General features: G+C 45.6%; 1 protein-coding gene across 2 annotated transcripts in view; it reads right to left on the bottom strand.

Annotated features, from left to right (window-relative positions):
- Nucleotides 1–18,867, bottom strand: part of HYDIN (HYDIN axonemal central pair apparatus protein) — a 395,035-nt gene that overhangs the window by 118,011 nt on the left and 258,157 nt on the right. For both annotated transcript variants that reach the window (XM_066348740.1, XM_066348741.1), the window contains exons 24-29: nucleotides 12,641–12,775; nucleotides 11,864–11,945; nucleotides 9,328–9,537; nucleotides 5,882–6,019; nucleotides 4,312–4,489; nucleotides 3,154–3,278 (exon numbers count right to left, since the gene is read on the bottom strand). In XM_066348740.1, the coding sequence (XP_066204837.1) occupies nucleotides 3,154–3,278; nucleotides 4,312–4,489; nucleotides 5,882–6,019; nucleotides 9,328–9,537; nucleotides 11,864–11,945; nucleotides 12,641–12,775 (868 nt within the window). The remainder of the gene's footprint in view (nucleotides 1–3,153; nucleotides 3,279–4,311; nucleotides 4,490–5,881; nucleotides 6,020–9,327; nucleotides 9,538–11,863; nucleotides 11,946–12,640; nucleotides 12,776–18,867) is intronic.

Below are 18,867 nucleotides of genomic sequence, written 5' to 3'. Positions count from 1 at the left end.
ATTTTTTTTTTCCCCTCCCATCCAGTGCCAATAAAACTGATGGAAGCTGAGTGAGCCCCGTAGCTTGTACCCACATCATATCCTGATTTTGATCTTGTACTTATGTAAGACTGGGAAAAATATTTCTTTGCAACTTCCTGTGAATTATAATTATTCCAAAAGAAAAACTAAAAAATGTAATGTTATACTATTCAAAGAGATTACATTTTACATACAATAAATGTATTTCATAGGGTATTAGAAAAAAAAAGATGTCTTGGGGGGCAGTGAAAGTGACCAAAGGTTGGGAAACCCTGTTTTAGAAGGTCCTAACCTGAAGCCCAGGGCCAACCAGGCAAGGCCAGTGTGTGAAGTGGCCTACAGTTGACAGCGGGGAGAGGTGGGAACTGTGACAAGCTGGGGCGGAGCCTGCCTCACCCGCAGCACACTCAGCCACCCTGATTGTAGATCAGCAAAGCCAGCCCTCTGCTTGGCTCCTGAGCCACTCAGTGTCAGTGGCCCCTGGCTTACGCAGAAGGACTAGCCCGCTCTGCTTCTGCCATCACGTCCTCTGAAACCCCACCTGGGGCGGCGGGGGCCGCCAGACACCGCTGTAAGAAGGCTCTCACCAGGAGCCACCTGGGAGGCAGGGAGCACTGCTGCCCTCATGGAAGGCTGGGGTTGGGGGGATGGGGATGGGGAGAAGAGGGCAGAGGCTAAGAATACAGTATTACTTAGGAGCCGGACAGGCTTGGATTCAAATCCTAGCTCTGCCGTTTGCACTTTGTTTTAATGAGTTCCGCAAAACTGCAAAATGAAGATAATAATGGCACCTTAATCTCCCCCCCCCCCCCCGCCACTGTGGGAGGGTTTAATGAAATAATAACGCAGGCCCTGGCCGGCTGGCTCAGCGGTAGAGCGTCGGCCTGGCGTGCGGGGGACCCGGGTTCGATTCCCGGCCAGGGCACATAGGAGAGGCGCCCATTTGCTTCTCCACCCCCCCCCTCCTTCCTCTCTGTCTCTCTCTTCCCCTCCCGCAGCCGAGGCTCCATTGGAGCAAAGATGGCCCGGGCGCTGGGGATGGCTCCTTGGCCTCTGCCCCAGGCGCTAGAGTGGCTCTGGTCGTGGCAGAGTGACGCCCCAGAGGGGCAGAGCATCGCCCCCTGGTGGGCATGCTGGGTGGATCCCGGTCGGGCGCATGCGGGAGTCTGTCTGACTGTCTCTCCCCGTTTCCAGCTTCAGAAAAATACAAAAAAAAAAAAAAGAAATAATAACGCAGGTCAATAGCATGTAGGAGTTAAATAAATGGTGGCTGTTGTTATTAATTATGATTATCCTCGGAGCTAAGGTTCATTTTCAGTATCTGCAAAACAAGCAATCGCTGGTGGCCTGCGGGGTTCCGAGTCTCCCCAGGGACACGCCTCATTCCCCACTTGAGAACCCCCTCTTAACCAATCTAACAGCTCTCTTAGCTGTGTATATATATATATATATATATATATATATATATATATATATATAATTCTTCCTTAGAACATGATTCTCATGTGCATTTGCATTTTACAAGAAGAGCAGAGAAAGCAGCCTTCATGGTCAGGAACAGACTGTTAGGAGAAGAACTGCAGGGAGTGGTGAGAGAGGACATTGGGGACTTTGCCTTTCTATCCACAGCAGGGCGGCCTTTATTTACAAGCTGGGCCTCTCTCTCCCTCGGGAGACCACCTCTTGGCTTGGCCCCCATCTCAGAGGCACTGCACATTCCTGATTGTTCCGGAACCTCTTTGGCTGTCCTCTTACCACCACTTCATGGTTGGGTACCTGAGTTTATCCTCTTCCCTGACCACTCAGTACACCTCCCTGGGAAGCTCACGATCTCTGTGATTACAATGGCCATCTGATGACTCTGAAATCACTTTCTCCAACGTATCTCTCTCCCCAGGTCCACAGCAATGGTTCCCACTCCCTATCGGATGCCTCTGGATGACACACAGAGATCTCATGTGTAATAATGAGCCACCTAAACTCATTTCCCTTCCTCCTTTTTCACCAGAAACTTGCTTCTCGTCCTGACTTTCTTATCTGAGTGCCCCTCCTTACTTTGGCATCCAAGCAAATCACTTGGAAGTCACCTCCTCCTCACTCCCACATCCAACCAATCCCTGACCAATCTACCTCGAAAGCAGTTCTTGAATCCACCCAATTCTTCCTGCTTTCTTGCTCACCACCTCTGTTACACTACCATCTACCTCTCATCTAAGATTACTCCATCAGCTTTTATAAAATAAAGGATACAAGCCCTGGCCGGTTGGCTCAGTGGTAGAGTGTCGGCCTGGCGTGCAGAAGTCCCGGGTTCGATTCCCTGCCAGGGCACACAGGAGAAGCACCCATCTGTTTCTCCACTCCTCCCCATCTCTGTCTCTCTCTTCCCCTCCCACAGCCAAGGCTCCATTGCAGCAAAGTTGGCCTGGGCGCTGAGGATGGCTCTGTGGCCTCTGCCTCAGGTGCTAGAATGGCTCTGGTTGCAGCAGAGCGACGCCCCAGATGGGCAGAGCATCGCCCCCTGGTGGGCATGCCGGGTGGATCCCAGTCGGGCGCATGCAGGAGTCTGTCTGACTGCCTCCCCGTTTCCAACTTTAGAAAAATACAAAATAAATAAATAAATAAATAAATAAATAAATAAATAAAGGATACAAAATGGTTATCCAAGGGATGCGGTGGAGGGGAGGGGAGAAAAGAGGGACAAATATATGGTGATGGAAAATGATTTGACTTTGGGTGATGGGCACACAATGCAATCAACAGTTCAAATGCTATAGAGATGTTCTCCTGAAACCTATGTACTCTTATTGATCAGTGTCACCCATTAAATTTAATTTCAAAAAGAAAATTAAAAAAAAATAAAAGACACAAAATATGATTACCCACAGTGCCAGTTGAACCACTTAGTGACTTCCTGTTGCCCTCAGGACAAAGTTCAAAACCGTTAATAGGTTTACTAGGGGGTTGCTTCCCTCTTTTGGCTCATCTTGATTCTCTTATCTCCCCACTTCTTTGCTTTAGCTATACCTTCTTCTCCTTTCTATTCCTCAGAGATACCATGTCGTTCTTGCTCCAGGGCCTTTGCACATACTGTCCTTCTGCCACATACATTCTGTGCAGTGAGGCTAGTCTTACCTCAACAGACTCATCCTCAGGCATCTCCTCAGTTGTCCCTAAGTAATCTGGTGTTTCAGATTTGTTTAACTCTTTTTCTAGGTTTTTTCTGGCCTGATTCAAGAAGGTTTCATACTTTTCATTTCCTGTGTGGATTGCAAGGAGAAGAAAGTCAGGACGATTAGAAATATGTGAATTATTCCCTAGACACAGACTCTTAGCTCAGGTTAAATAAAGTGAGAAGGGAAATGAATTTTTTGGTACTTCCCTGGCCATGCTTTCTCTGCTTTAGAGGATGAGGTAATTTGTGAGTTGAATTTGTCTCAGAGACTTCACCAAGTTTAAATGAGATTATGCATTAGTGAGCTACCAACTGGCTCTCAAGAAGTTGATGGCAGTAACATCCTGAGTCACCTGCAGGGTGATCCACTGGATCCCAGCTGACTTGGTACTTTCCCAGTTCTAGCACTGAGTCAGCGGCTGAGGAACAGGGCAGGAGGAAAGGCTGAGCTGTGAGGGTTTAGTCTGAAGCTGTTTAGGGAATGTGGGCTTTAAGGAGCTTGAAGAGGGATTCATGAAGAAGCATGAGAAATTTCTCTTGACCTTTGATCTAGCAAGAAATTACCAGAGAGAATCTATGGCTGAAAGAGCCACTCAGCTGAGCTTTGGAGCTTGCCGAGACAGAAATATTCTGGTACAGAGGGGATAGCTCCGCAGGCCAGACGCTATCAGGAAAGCCTTGGCTGGCGACGTGGGTCTAAATTAGCCTCCAAACTCTGTAATGCCAAAAAGCGGTCAGAACCTTGGGTGCCTTTCCGTGCAGTTGGTATTTTGAGAATGGTGCTCCTGGCAGTAAAACCAGCCCTCGCCGTCTCAGTGGCCACCTCTGAGGGTGCTACTGGGAAAGGACAAGTCAGGGAAATTACAGCTGGAAGGAAAGTGTGCTGGAAGAAAAATCTTAATTTGCGACTGCCACAGTCATGTCTTGTCTCATTAAACTCAGGCCACTAAGTCAATTTCAGCTCTTGACATTTTTGCCATTGAAGAAAACATAGGAGGCAACCAGTAAGGACTGCCAAGCAAGTAATGTGAGTAGCCATCAATGTCCAAACAAGCAAAGCTAAAATGCCTATTTTGTCTCCTGTGGGGAAATATCAATACAATAGCAGGTGGTATCACCTTTGAAGTTTCTGGGGAGATGGAGGCAAATTCGGGGGTAGATTCCTTCTCCACTCAGTGTGATCTTTTCTGGGTCCAGGTGGGCGATCTGTATCTGGAAACTTCTTTGAAAGACCTCCGGCACTCCAGGTAAGTAGTAAACCTTCAGCACCTGCTCTTCAAATGAACTGATAAAACCCTAGGTGGCAGGAAGACCAGAGAGAAGTTTAACATTTACAGTGGACTCCTGCTGCTGGCGGCTTGATGGACAGATGATCCCAAGGGCCTATTGTGCTGGGTATTCTCCACGCACATTCCTCCCCCATGATTTATTTTCATGACAAGAAAAATTCAACCAAAGTGCCTTAAAACTGATAGAACATACTAGATGTATAAGAAACTACTTCTTCCATTTGCTTTTAAAATCAGTTTGGCTCACTGAAGTCTACTGGTGTTTACACATGTGCTACTGAAGAATTGCTCTTATTTATTGTAGTCACTGGATAGGAGGCCCTTAGCTTCAAGGAACTGCAAGGAACGTGTGAAGACATAAGTGGAAATGAAGTACAGTGGTACCTTGACACACAAGTTTAATTTGTTTCATGGCCGAGCTTATGACTCAATTTGCTCATGCATCAAATTGAATTTCCCCATTTAAATGAATGGGAATGCAATTAATCCGTTCTGGTCTCCCAAAACCACATGAATTTTTTGTTTTGTATGCTTTTAAATAAGAAAATGTACTTTATAAATAACAAATACATACACACACACACATAATAAGAGAGAATGTAAAGGAATAAACTGGTTTATGAAGTGTATTTACTTCAAGGTCAGGTGAAGATGCTGCTGGAGGGGAGGAGACTGGCAGAAGAGGTTTTCATTTTGTGTGCTATCCCTTAACATAATTTACTCTCTACACACTTAACACTACATTTAATTGCAAAATTTAACTTACACACTACGTATGATGTGTAACTTTATTGCTAAACTTAATTGCTATTTTTTTACTTTGTTTAATCATAATCATTTTCTTCACTGACTTTTGGCTTTTTCGCCACACTTTCCTTGCTTTCACTTAGAGGCGGTTTCAACAAAAACCTTTCCATGGAAGCTTGTTTCTTCCTCCCCTTAAGAACGTTTGGCAGGCCATCTGGTGGAGGGTGGTGGAAGCTCGTGATGCAAATATCCGCTTGTGACTTAAAGCAAAAAATCTGCATGTGACTGCTCGTTTCTCAAATTGTTCATGATTTAAAGTGCTCGTGTGTCAAGGTACCACTGTATCTTATAATCATGAAAACAAACCCCTGGGAAAGGACTGTCTTAGTCACCATTGAACCCGTGGTGCTTGAATAATGCCCAGTGAATGCAGGAATCAGTAAAAACTTGTTTAATAAATGAGCGAAGAACTTGAATTTATTTATTTTTCTTGCTTCTGAGAGCTCTTTAGTGTTCATTTAAAAAATATCACGCCCATAGTCCTGGCATTGAATGTTAAGTGTAATGTGACATAATGCTTGGGTGTGGCTTGTAGGTGTGAATGTGGGCTCCTCTGCCCACATAGCCAGCATGGTGGGGGGAGGCTACTTACTGAGAGAGGCTGGACCAGGGGCACTCCGGGCATAAGATTGTCTAGAGAAGACGGGTGGTCAGTCAGCACCCTGAACTCAAAGCCGACTTTGCCAGTGTTCTTCAGAGTGATTTTATCCTCTATGACATGGTGAAAGAGCTCGAGGAGAAGGAGGAAGATAATGATATGATTGCTCTGTCACCACCCTTTGGGATGCTACTGCCATCCTACCAGAGGGTTAGACAAGGGGTCCCCAAACTTTTTACACAGGGGGCTAGTTCACTGTCCCTCAGACCATTGGAGGGCCAGACTATAAAAAAAAACTATGAACAAATCCCTATGCACACTGCACATATCTTATTTTAAAGTAAAAAAACAAAACGGGAACAAATACAATATTTAAAATAAAGAACAAGTAAATTTATAATCAACAAACTGACCAGTATTTCAATGGGAACTATGCTCCTCTCACTGACCACCAATGAAAGAGGTGCCCCTTCTGGAAGTGTGGTGGAGGCCGGATAAATGGCCTCAGGGGGCCGCATGCGGCCCGCGGGCCGTAGTTTGGTGACCTCTGGCTAGACAAACATGCCTTGGGTTTTATTTTTCATGATGTAACCCTGCTGATCCTCATTTTACTATCACAAAAATGGTGCCAACTGGGGCAGGAGGTGCATTAGACCCTAGACACCGGGCTCTACCTAAGTTCTTCTAATAATCCATGTAGTTCACTATGGCTGGCGGGTGAACATCTCACCTCCTGGACTTCAGTTTCTTCACTACAAACAACTCATATTATGACTGGCAGTGGTGCAGTGGACAGAGCATTGACCTGGGATGCTGAGGTTCCATGTTCTAAACCTTGAGGTCAGTGGCTTGAGCACGGGCTCATTAGGCTCGAGCACAGGCCCACCAGCATTAGTGTGGGGTTGCCAGCTTGACTGGCTTGAAGCCCAAGATCGCTGGCTTGAGCAAGGGGTCACTGGCTTGGCTGGAGCCCTCAGTCAAGGCATGTATTAGAAGCAATCAATGAACAATTAAAGTGACAGAACTATGAGCTGATGCTTCTCATCTCTCTCCCTTCCTGTCTCTCTCCCTCTCCCACACGCGTACACACGTGCTAAAGAAAAAAGAAAAAAGAACTCATATTAGAAGATCTTAAAGTAAGCTTTTCTACACCAAGAATCTTTTTAAAAAAATATATGATTTGAGTTCAGAATCTTCTAGAATGAATTTTTCTATAATATTTATGTGGCAAGACATGGGAATAATAGGCCAGACACATCCTTTTTCCTCAGATTTTGCTTACATAATTGAGCAGCTAACTGGCAGGTCCAACAACCACAAGCTAAAACCACTTTAGGGGTTCTTAGGACAAGGTACGGCAAGGACTAGCTGTTTTGAAAAATACACTCTGAGCTGAGCCAGAAACAATTGCCCTGAGGACCCTGGAGATAAGAAATGAAAGAGAATTCTATTTGGTCAGTGCAATAAAAAAGGTCTCAATAGGTGTTGAGTGAATTTGATTTTAACCACAATCTTTTTTAAATTTTTTTTCTAATTTTTTTTCTTCTTTTCCAAGTGATAGGAGGGGAGACAGAGACAGACTCCCGCATGTGCCCTGACCGGGATCCACCTGGCAACCCTCATCTGGGGCCTATGCTTGGCCCATCTGGGGCCATGCTCGCAACCACGCTATTTTTTTTAGCACCTGAGGCGGAGGCTCCACAGAGCCATCCTCAGTGCCCAGGGTTAATGTGCTCGAACCAAGCAATGGCTGCAGGAGGAGAAGAGAGAAAGAGAGAGGGAGAGAAGAGGGAGGAGGAGGGGTGGAGAAGCAGATGGTGGCTTCTCCTCTGTGCCCTGACTGGGAATTGAACCTAGGACATTCACACCTCAGGCTGATGTTCTACCACTGAGCCAACCAGTCGGGGCCAATTTTAACCATGATCTTTAACCTATAGATACACATGTACACACACAGTTCAGTAATACCTGCAGTAGCTACATTATGGGGATCTAATCTCTATTAAAATTTGGTAGGAGATATGGTCTCTGAGTATATAACACAAAACCAAATTGGGAAAAGAAGATGTAAAGACATAGAATTGACTAGCAACTCTTCCAAAGTAAAAATTAGAAGGTACATTATATTATGGCAAACGCTATACTTAAGTATCAGCAGAACGTAAAGTGAGAGAAAGTTAAGTGAGGGATGGAACTGAGTGGGGTTCTACAGTGTGTATAGGTTTGGGTTGGCAGGGTGGAGGATGAGTGGAATAATCTGAGTGGAGGTATGCAGGCAGGAAGGGGTGGGTGCCTTAGGGCCAGCCAGTAAAACAGCTTGACCACAAATGAGAGAATGAGTTCTAATGGGGACTTGTAAAGAACAAAGTTTAACGTAAGGAGCATCAGCTAATAGAGGGGCTTAGGATACCCTCACCCAAGTGGAGGCTCCTGGCACTGATCCAATGGGTGACAGAGAAGGGGACTCATGACTGAAGACCCTCTCTGGCCCAGGCACAGTATTGACTGGTCACTTAAGTACCTCAACCACCTGGTGAGATGGGCATTGCTATCCCATTTCCATTTTGTGGATGAGGGATACTGAGGCTTGGAGAGGTTAGGTGATGTCCCCAAGGTGACACAGTCAACAGGAAGTAAAACCAAAATACATCCCAGTCTCTCTGATGAAAAAACGATACTCTTTTCTCTATACTATGTGGCCTTCCCAAATGCTGCTGGGTTGACTGTTCAGGGAAATTTGGGGAAAATCTCTCTGGCAAGGATGTTTAGATGGGTTGGCAGTAGGTGCTAAAAATACATTGCAATCCCTTGCTTCCACGGGATTTGCGGACCAGCAGTGTAGGCATCACTTAGGAGCTGGTTAGAAATGCAGATTCTCAGGCACCACCCTGGACCTACTGGATCAGAATCTGCACTGGAACAAGGCTCCTGGTGATTCATATGCACATTACAGTTTGAGAAAAACTGCTGTGATAATGAAGGTGTGGCTTGATGAGACCCTGCACTTGATAACCGCAGTGGTGATGGGAAGGGTAACCCAACCCAGGGAGATCCCCGGGTGCTGTAAGGATGTGGGGAGGCAAAGGAGGGTGCAGTGCAAAAGGCCATGGAGATTATAAATCTGAGGGACTCAGAAGGTAGTTGTGTTGTTGAGAGAAACAGAGAGGTTGGAATGGGCTTCTGGATTGAGAGGGAAGATGCAAATCTTAGTGTCTAAAATGCTGAATTTCAGGAGACGGCAAGGGAAGCAAAGTGAAGACACTTGGCAAACAGCTGGCAGTGGGAGGATGATCAGGATCAGGGAGGCAGATGAGGGGTCAAGGAGAGGGGTGATGGTGAGACTACAATGATGGGGGGAGGTTCCAGGAGTGATTAGAGCACATGGATGATGACTGATGTCTAAGGCACAAGCAGAAAGTCTCCTGATGGCTGGGCGATACCTGTAATCCATAGTTAATGTCCTTGGTGTCAAACGAATAGGTGACCATGGACGCCTCTCCCCTCAGCATCATCTCATAGGTGGGCCCTCCTTCCACTCTGCACAGAGCTTTAGCCTGTGCGACGATGTCACAGTGTCCGTAGAAGGTGAAAGCTAGCTGGTGGCTACTGTGTGGCTCCAGCACGCCATAGAGGGGCAAAATATCAAACACCTGTGGAGAAAGTCATTCCATATGAGAGCATCTGTCGGAATGAGGGGCCTGCCAAAGGGAAGTTCAAGTTCGGTCAGTTTACAGATTAATTCCTGACTTTAACTCGTCTGACTCCATGGAAGGTGACTAGCCCAGCCCCCTGAAGACACATGATGGTCATGGCGGTCACAGTGCTCCGCCAAGATTTAAATTTCTAACTTGGGGCAGGGGCTCAGGAAGAAGAGTCAGTATCAGACGACCTTAGGGCCCAGGAGGTGTTACTTCTATTCCTAGTGGAAAGCATTCCCCCTTGCTCAGAGGTCCATAGGGATTCCGGAAATTCCACCTGGCTCTGGTTTGGGTCTATTCTTTCTGTTTTGGCAGAATTCCTTTTTAATCCCTCAAAATCAGAGGTGGGGGGAAAAGTTAGCAAGAATGTAGAATCTTCAATGGGCTCCTCCCCACTGCTGAAAGAGACATGAAGTATGCTGTATATATTTTAAGAATACAGGCATACTGTGTTGTGTTTTATTGCATCTTACTCTATCTCACTTTGTAAACATTGCTGGCTCTTTTTTACAAAGTGAAGGTAAGACCCTCTGCCAACAAAAAGTTTATGACTCCCTGAGAGCTCAGAAGGTTAACAATTTTTAGCAATAAAGTAATTTTTAATGAAGGTGTGTACATTTTTTAAGACACATGCTATTGCACACTAAATAGACTACAGTACAATGTAAACATAACTTTTATAAGCACTGGGAGACCAAAAAATGCAGGTGACTTGCTTTATTGCAGTGTGACAGTAGTACATTTTCCCCCCTATGAAGCTAATTGGACAACTGCCCAAAATGTATGTACAAGGATGTTTACTGCAACATTATTAATAATAGCAAAACTTTGGAAGCCAATTAAATGCCTATCAATAGGGGATCACTTTAAATGAAGGTAGGTGATACTCTACCCATGGAGGATGATACAGTGTATATTTATGGACTAGAAATGATGTGCACAACAGATTATTGAGTGCAGAAGCAGCTCCATTTATGGAAAATTACATATGCCATTGTATCACACCTGAAGATGTGAGCATGTGTAAATTCATTCAGAAATTTGCATATGCAAATGGCTATATCTGGGAGGTTGTTTGCTAAGTCTTTTTCTATAAATGGTGGGGTTTTGAGGATTTTTGCTTTCATTTTCTGCATTCTTGAGTTTTTTTTGTGACAAGCATCTTTGAAAGTAGAAAAATTAACATTTCAAAGACAAGTGTTTTATATACACACATTTTCTCATTCTAAAAAATTTGGAAAGTACAGAAAGATTCAAATAGAAATATGCACATCAGCCATGAGATTCTGTTGTAGATACACAAATACATGTGCATATACATATATGTGTATATATTTGTATTGATTTTTCAGTTGACAATATGAGTGCTGCTTTCCCACCTGACTAAATAGTCTTCACAAGTGTTATTTAAAATACTTTTTTCAAAAAAACAGAACAGGTAGAACTAAGTCAGTATATAAAGAACTTTCATTTTCTGCAAAAGAGTTTGATACTGTAATTCTTCTGCAGGTGTAACTTAAGTTTATTCAACTGGTCTCCTATGGGTAGAGTTGTTCCCATGTTCCCAATTTTTCTTGCTTTTATCAGCAAAGCTGCAGCCTGCAAGAGCAGCTACAGGTCTTGATGTAATGTAAAGGCGTATCTGGAGAACCCTCTCCCAGCTGAGGAAGTCTGCGTTTAAATTCTGGTACACTTGCCAAATCGGATGTCACAAAGGCTATGCCAACTCATACTCCTGCCTACAAAGGTGACAACGCTCGCTTACCCCACTCTGCCAGTGCCAATTGTCCATCATCCTGGACATACAATAACTTCTTTCTCCAAGTTTTTGCTATTTCTAAAGTGTTGTAACAAACATCTTTGTACGCAATTCTGTGCATTTCCAGTGGTTTGCTTAGGCCGTCATTCTAGGAGAATTTAAGGGTGTGAATTTGATCTCTTGATTTCCTCTTTGTGTTTACTATGAAATTACTGAGGGAAATATTTACATCTCCTTTCGTAGCCTCTCTCTTAGGGCTGGGAAAAGCATGAGGTCATGAACGTTTAGAGGTAACTGGTTTTTCCAATATAGAGCAGGTCTATTTGCTGAGGTGTCGGGGCTCTGTCTGAGGTGTGGCTCTGTGGGTGTTTGGCTGAGACGTGACCTGGATAAAGTTTCGCAGCCCCATCGCAGCCAAACTCCGGCGCTGCCCTTGCCACTCTGCTCCTGGATCTGCCTCTGTGTCTGTTATGAAAAGACCTCATCTTGCCAACCCGCCCCAGGCAAAGGAGACCGTACATCTGAGATGATCATGTTGGGCACTTCTCTTTGTCTCTGTTCTCCTTCTTCAGATCCTACACCTTCATCCACAGGGACAGACCTGGGGAGTTTAATGAAATGTAGAGAGAATCACTCCTTCGGCAGCCATCACAAGTCTTCAACAGGATCGTCCTGTCTCTTCCCCCCACTACTGTGCCCCAGAGAACACGTGGGCCTCTCACTCAAGGCATGCCTTTCTCAAGAGGCCAGCTGGTCTGTGCTCGGTTACTCCCTGCCCCCAAACAAGCAGTCCAGGACATCAAACTGATCAATTTTCTGTCGACCCAACCCTCTCTGCCTGGCCTTTCAAACCATGTTCGACTTACAGAAAGTTCTGGGGAGCTCTGCTAATTCTTCAGACAATTGGATTTGTCTCCAGTGCTCAATGTTAAGTTTCATCATTAACTGGAGCATTCGATTGTGAGGATATAATGCCTGACCAGTTATCATGCCCTTTTCTGCTTGCTGCCCTTGACCTGACCCCGGCTGTAGACCTTGGGCAGATGGGGAGGGCACCATGGCAGGAAGGGCTCAGGGGGCGGTGGCCTCCTGAGAGCAGAGATGACTTTCAACTCCATATCCGAGATGCCTGGTCCAGGGTCTAACACTCATTAAACTGATTAAACATAGAAGGCACTCATTAAACTGTTGATTGGTGAGTGGTTGGATGAATAAATGAGGGATGAGTTTGAGAATGTAAATCAGTATAGAGAGAAGAAAGCTATTTTAAAAAATCCATTCTGGTGTTGTGCTTACTTAATAAAATCACGGAAAGCAATCGCGGACTCCTCTGTGGAGACTGCTGGCGAGCTGGTGGAGGCGGAGGTCCCGGGGACGGACTCCATCTGGGACAGGAGGGCACTGTAGGGCTTCCTCAGCCAGGTCACGAATCTACACACGCGTGGGGAAGAAAGTCAGATCAGCTGCTGCAAGTCAGTGCCTGGGCGGGCTCTGTGTTTCTAAGGCCACCTTCCAAATCCTAGACCAGGCAGGTCGAGAAGGGGCTCCACACCCTCTCTTGTTCAAACCTTAACTAAGTTGCCACTTTCTTCTAAAAGTTTGCTGACCATCCACTCTGGCCCCAGAGCCCCTGGGCTTCCCCACTCACACTCATGTCTCCCGTCCCTGCTAGGCTGTGAACTCGCTGAGGACACTGTATTATAATGCCCGGAACAAAGCCAGCACTCAGGCAGGGTCATGGGTGAAGGAGTACCAGCGTCCTGCTCCCAGGGAACCAGAAAGCAGGGCCAGGACTCAGGTGAGGGACGTGAAGCGCATACTCTCTAGTCCTGCAGGGGCGGCTCAGCCTTTGCATGGCCCTCCCTGCCTCCTACATATTTGCTCTTGGGGCTTCAACTGCTGCCCCCTGGTCCTGCACCTGCCAGTTTGCTCTGCTGCCACTCAAGTTCTCTGAGCAGAGGACAGAGGGGGTAATTGGTGACCACATCAGCTGTAGCCCTTATATCTGGGTCTCAAGACTGAAAAAGCCTTTGGATGTCACAAAGGCTACAGCGGTGGGGTCACCCCCGTTCTTTCTGTTCCCCTCAGGGTGCATGGGGCTTTTTAGGGACCCCTCCCCTGCTACATCTCAGGCCCTTGATAATAATTTCAACCCAATGTCACTTATATATTCATTCTGGCTCCATATGAACTTTACTTTTTCTCAGAGGCTGAGCAGAGATATCCCTTCTTATCATTGGAAGAAAAATGTCCCACCTCTTAAGTTTCAGGGCATTTCATCTGCACTTCATTTAGGACACTGTCTATTCTGTACCATGTACCTGAGTGCCATTTCCTAAACTTTGGACGTTCCACTACCAACTTCATGATTTATGTCATATTGAGTGTCACTTAATCAACCAATTTTCACTGAGGTATAATATACATACACAATGTACTCATTTTTTATTTTTAGAATGCTTTTCATTTATTTATTTATTTATTTATTTATTTATTTCATTTTTCTGAAGCTGGAAACGGGGAGAGACAGTCAGACAGACTCCTGCATGCGCCCGACAGGGATCCACCCGGCACGCCCACCAGGGGGCGACACTCTGCCCACCAGGGGGCGATGCTCTGCCCCTCTGGGGCGACGCTATGTCGTGACCAGAGCCACACTAGCGCCTGAGGCAGAGGCCACAGAGCCATCCCCAGCGCCTGGGCCATCTTTGCTCCAATGGAGCCCTGGCTGCGGGAGGGGAAGAGAGAGACAGAGAGGAAGGAGAGGGGGAGGGGTGGAGAAGCAGATGGGCACTTCTCCTGTGTGCCCTGGCCGGGAATCAAACCCGGGACTTCTGCACGCCAGGCTGACGCTCTACCACTGAGCAAACCGGCCAGGGCTCACAATGCATTCATTTTAACCATATAGTTAGATGAGTTTTTTGCAAATATACAAACCTGCAAAACCACTATCATATTAATACACAGAACACTTCTGTCATCTCAGAAAGTTCCCCTGTGCCCCTACCCAGTTGACTGGCTCTGCACAAACCTCATCTGCTCTGTCACTATATATTAGACATGCTGACAGTTTCACATAAATGGAATTATTAATATGTACTCTTGTGTATCAGACTTCTTTCGCTCAGCAGAATGTTTTTAAGTTCACATGTGTAATTGCCAGATGCGGTAGTCTGTTCTTTTAATCACTGAGCAGTGTTTTATAGTATAGATGATAGTGTGTTCATCCATCTTCTTGTTGATGGACACCTCAGCTTTTAGTACTATGAATAAAGTTGCTGTAAGTCTTTGTGTAGTAGACATATGTTTTTATTCTCTTGGGTAAATTCCTAGAAAAGGAATTTCTGGCTTTTATGGTATATGTATGTTTAACATTACAGGAAGTTGGCAAACAGTGCTTCAAAGGAATTGCACACCATTTTACACTACCATCTACAGTGCACGAGGGCTCCGGTGGGTCCATATCCTCACTCGTACCTGGTATTCAGTCTCTTTAATTTTAACCATTCAAATGATTATATAGTGATAGCACATTGTGGTATTCACTAATAGGCTTATTTTAAAGAGAAAAATTTATATAATTACTATAAGTTAAAAACCAGTTTTATCTACCACATTTAGAAAAATAAATATGATGGAAAAAAAATCAGTGTTCCTATTTTCTTGCTTGATGAAGGCTCTGCGGTGGGCTCTGTCTGTTCTATTTAAGAAGCGGGATCAGTTGAGTTTCCCTTTGGGAAAACCCTTGGTTAGCGCCATCCTATAGAACTGTGGCTCTAGGAGGGCAGAATCCAAGCTGCTTGCTCTTTACAGCCCCCATAGCCCAGGGTCTCATACTTACAGCCTGAGTTCAACATACATCTGATTGAATGGATAGATGAGTAGACGGATAGATGTGTGGATGGATGAGTAACAGGTGAGTAGCATGCAGGGTAATTTGGCTACTCTACCCGCCCACCTTCACTCTGACATCCTCCCCGCCACCCCCACCCCTCATGGCCTTGGGGAAGAGTGTAAAAGGCCTTTTCACCTTCTACCATGACCTTCCATTTGGCTTATTCCAGGCCAGATGTCTCTAGCTGCCATTACCTTAGGTAGAAACCACACCATTCTGGACAGAGGACCCATGGTGGGCTGGGTGCTGGGAAGTCCATTAAATAAAGATTTCGGAGCCTGATCCAGGGCATGTTCTGATTAGGCAGGTTTCAGGAAGGGCCCAGGAATTAGATTTTTAACGGCCTTTTCAGGTGATTCTAACGTATAGTCAGATTTAGAACCTACCATTGGTAGGAATGGTGACATGACGGCTAAGGACTGGAGTCGATAATTAATGTGGGGCTTTCTCTCAGCCTTGCCACCTGGGGACAGTGAAAACCAGCAGAGGGTGATCTGGAGCACTTATGAAATCTCCCCAGGTCAGCAGAGACACCTGGGGAGACTGCCAGATCACCGCCCCTCACAGTAACACTCTCCTCTGGTCCAACATCTGCGCCCCTTGGAAAGTCACGCTGAATAAAAAGAAAGAAAGCATATGGGAATATCTGTAAAGGAAAAACACAAAAGCCGTAGAGTGTCCACAGACCTGAGAAAGAAACAACACCTCAGTGGACAACTGGGAAGTGAGAAGTCTCTTTGGAAACAAATAAAGGACCAGTAAGGCAGCCTTACTGCTAACAGACGGAGCCACAGGGGACAGCAAAACCTTTACCATAATGAAGGCTTCCACTTATCATTAGAGTTGAAAACCTGCTTCAAAAAACTGAAATAGAATGTCGGTAGAGTGTTTTTGGATCAGATTTCATTTTACCCTCAGGAACAGATGATTACTTTCCTGTTATGCTGACCCAAACAGGATTAGATTCAGTTCTTTTTAAAAGAGTATATAACAAACAAACAAACAAAAAATCAATATTGCTCCAATTGCAGAGCTACCCATATCAGACTCCCTGGAGGGCCCAGGAAAGGAACCCTCGCCTTAGCTGAGATGGAACCCCGGGAATGTCAGGTCAGACACGCTGTCAACCAGCCACGCTGGTTTGGGCTCAGCAGTTTCCCTCTTGCTATTTTATTTTCAATTTTCGGTAACTTTGGATCAATCCAATGTTTTGTGCTGCCAATGAGAGGAAGACCCTACCACTCTTATTTCCTCTTCTGTCATCGCTGGAAGCAGTGGTCCATCAGAATAAAACCCTAAAGAACATGCTTGTGCTTCGTGGTGTTAACATTTCGTGCTGTAGTTCAGACAGTATTTGGAGCTGGAACGGCATATGTTGGATATCCACTAAAGTCTGTGCCGTGCAGACGAGGTCTCTAAAACGTGGGGGCGTCTTGAGGTGGACACAATGACTTCTACTTCATTGACTTCTTGGACCTGGATTCTAGGGGTGTTCACTACAGAGGATGAAGACAGCCGTGGGCTGGATAAAAAGGTCTTGCAGGTGTGGTTTTTTTTGGCTCCTATGCTATCTAATGTTATATTTTGCAGTTATGACTGTAGCAAATGCTATTGGCACACTTTCTACATCCCCTTTGCTGGAGTGGGGCACCCCTCCCCTGGGTTCTGTGGGTGGTGGCTGCACCTTGCTCTGGAGCATTGCCCTGGCTTAGTAGAGCTAGCTGCCTGGGAAGTTAGGGTGTGAGCTGTAGGCAAGGATCGTTTGCTGAGGGTAAGGACCATAGAGCCCAGTCTCCTTGTCTCTGAGTGGGACAAACTCTGAGGCAATCCACACTCCAGAGCTCCCATGGGGTCAGGCAGAGGCAAGACTTCTGAGATCACACCTTCCCCTAGTGTTCCCCTCCACTCTATATTGTTTCTTTTACTCTCTTATAATTTCTCCTGAGAGCTCTCTCTCAGTAAGTCTCCTGTGCATGAATCACCATTTCAGGCTCTGCTTCTAGGGAACCACTGTCTCACTGCAACTATGAGAAAGCCAATTCTTGCTTCAAGGCATTTGGAGGGCAGGGAGTAAGAGTCAAGAGACATAGGAATGGGAATAACTCGGGATACAAGGGCTCCAGCAGCTAGATGTGCAGAGGGCACAGTGGTTCAGAGCAAGGCCTGGGGTTGAATTCTGGCTTCCCCATTTACATACCATGTGGCTTAGGTACTGTGTTAGTGACAGAACCCTCCTCATCCGATTGCTGTGAGGTTTTCTCATGTAAGTAACTCAGCAGGGCGCCCGGGACATAGTAAATGTCCAATGCACACGAGCTGTTCTTGTGCTGGGATTGGTCTGGATTTCTAACACTGTTTTCCATGTGGGCTTCCTGATTTCTCTTCTTGTACAAGTGATATTAAAAATAGGAGAAAAAAATCCTATGGGGTTATGTTTTTCATCAGTGTTTATAATATGGTTCAGATTTTTGATCATTCTAGGGTTGTTCCCTTCTAATCCATGTTCCCTTCTGCAGCCCAGGTGAACTTTCTGATCATTTCACTTCCCCATTTTAAACCTTTTAGAACAGTGGTATTCTATCGCTGGTCCACGAATGGGTCTACCAGAAATTTTGTGCCAGTTAACCACCCTGATGCTGTATGGAGATTCTAGACCCAGTGATCTTAGTTGATTTGCTTATGCTCAGGGTGATTTCTGCCTTAGTGGTCCCTGAATAAATCTCCTATTTTTACTGGTTCCCAAATGTAAAACAGTTAAAAACCACTGTTTTAGAAGACTCCATTTTCCTGAGGATAAAGTAGTCTCCTTACTGAGGCTTAAAAGGCCCTTCATGGTCAAGACCTCTACCCCCAATTTTTATTATAAAAAGGAGAAAATGAACCCCAGCAGCCTCGGTGCCCTATCGATGCTCCTAGTATGGTTCAGAGGTCCAGTTCAAGTTCCCCAAATTCCAAAAAATATGAATGTATGCTATTCAGCATAACATTTCATTGTTCAGGTATTTTTCTCCTACAGCTGTAACTCACATGGCCACTGTAATTTATAATCTGTGGGCCTCGTTAAGCAAGCCCCTCACCTGTACTTGTTCGATCTTATCAGGTGGTTTTTCACATTCCCATTCTTCCGCTCGGCTATCTGACTTCTGCTTCTCTCATTTTCTTAAGCCACCCCCTCTCTCCCTCTCCGCCTCCCTCTCTTCCTTCCTCTAAGCATCGCATACCTGCTCCGGATTAGACAGGCCCCTGATTCCTGTTTATAAAGGGAGCAGATTGGGCAAGTTATGAATCTCTGCTTAGTTTTGTCACCTGTGCGAGGGGGCACTGAAGCACTCCACCACAGGTCATAGGAAGTAAATGCATTTCTGTCCATTATAAAAAGGAGAAAATGAACCACCTGTTCATAGTAAGAGAAGCAGTTTAGCACGGTCCTGAAAGTGTTGGGTTTTGGAGTCAGACAGACTGGGTTTTGTAAGCCATGTCCAAGGCCTACTGCAAAGGTGCCTTCCGATAAATGAATGTGAGAACTAAATGAGCTAATGCTGGCACACAAAGAGAGCTGCCGGAGCTGTAGTTGTGATGATGCTGATGCTGGTTCAGCTCCACCTCCTCCACCGTGTTCTATTCCACA

Source organism: Saccopteryx leptura, chromosome 9, assembly GCF_036850995.1.
Source record: "Saccopteryx leptura isolate mSacLep1 chromosome 9, mSacLep1_pri_phased_curated, whole genome shotgun sequence".
In the NCBI taxonomy this organism is placed as follows: Eukaryota; Metazoa; Chordata; class Mammalia; order Chiroptera; family Emballonuridae; genus Saccopteryx; species Saccopteryx leptura.
This window is presented reverse-complemented; position numbering and strand designations above follow the sequence as displayed.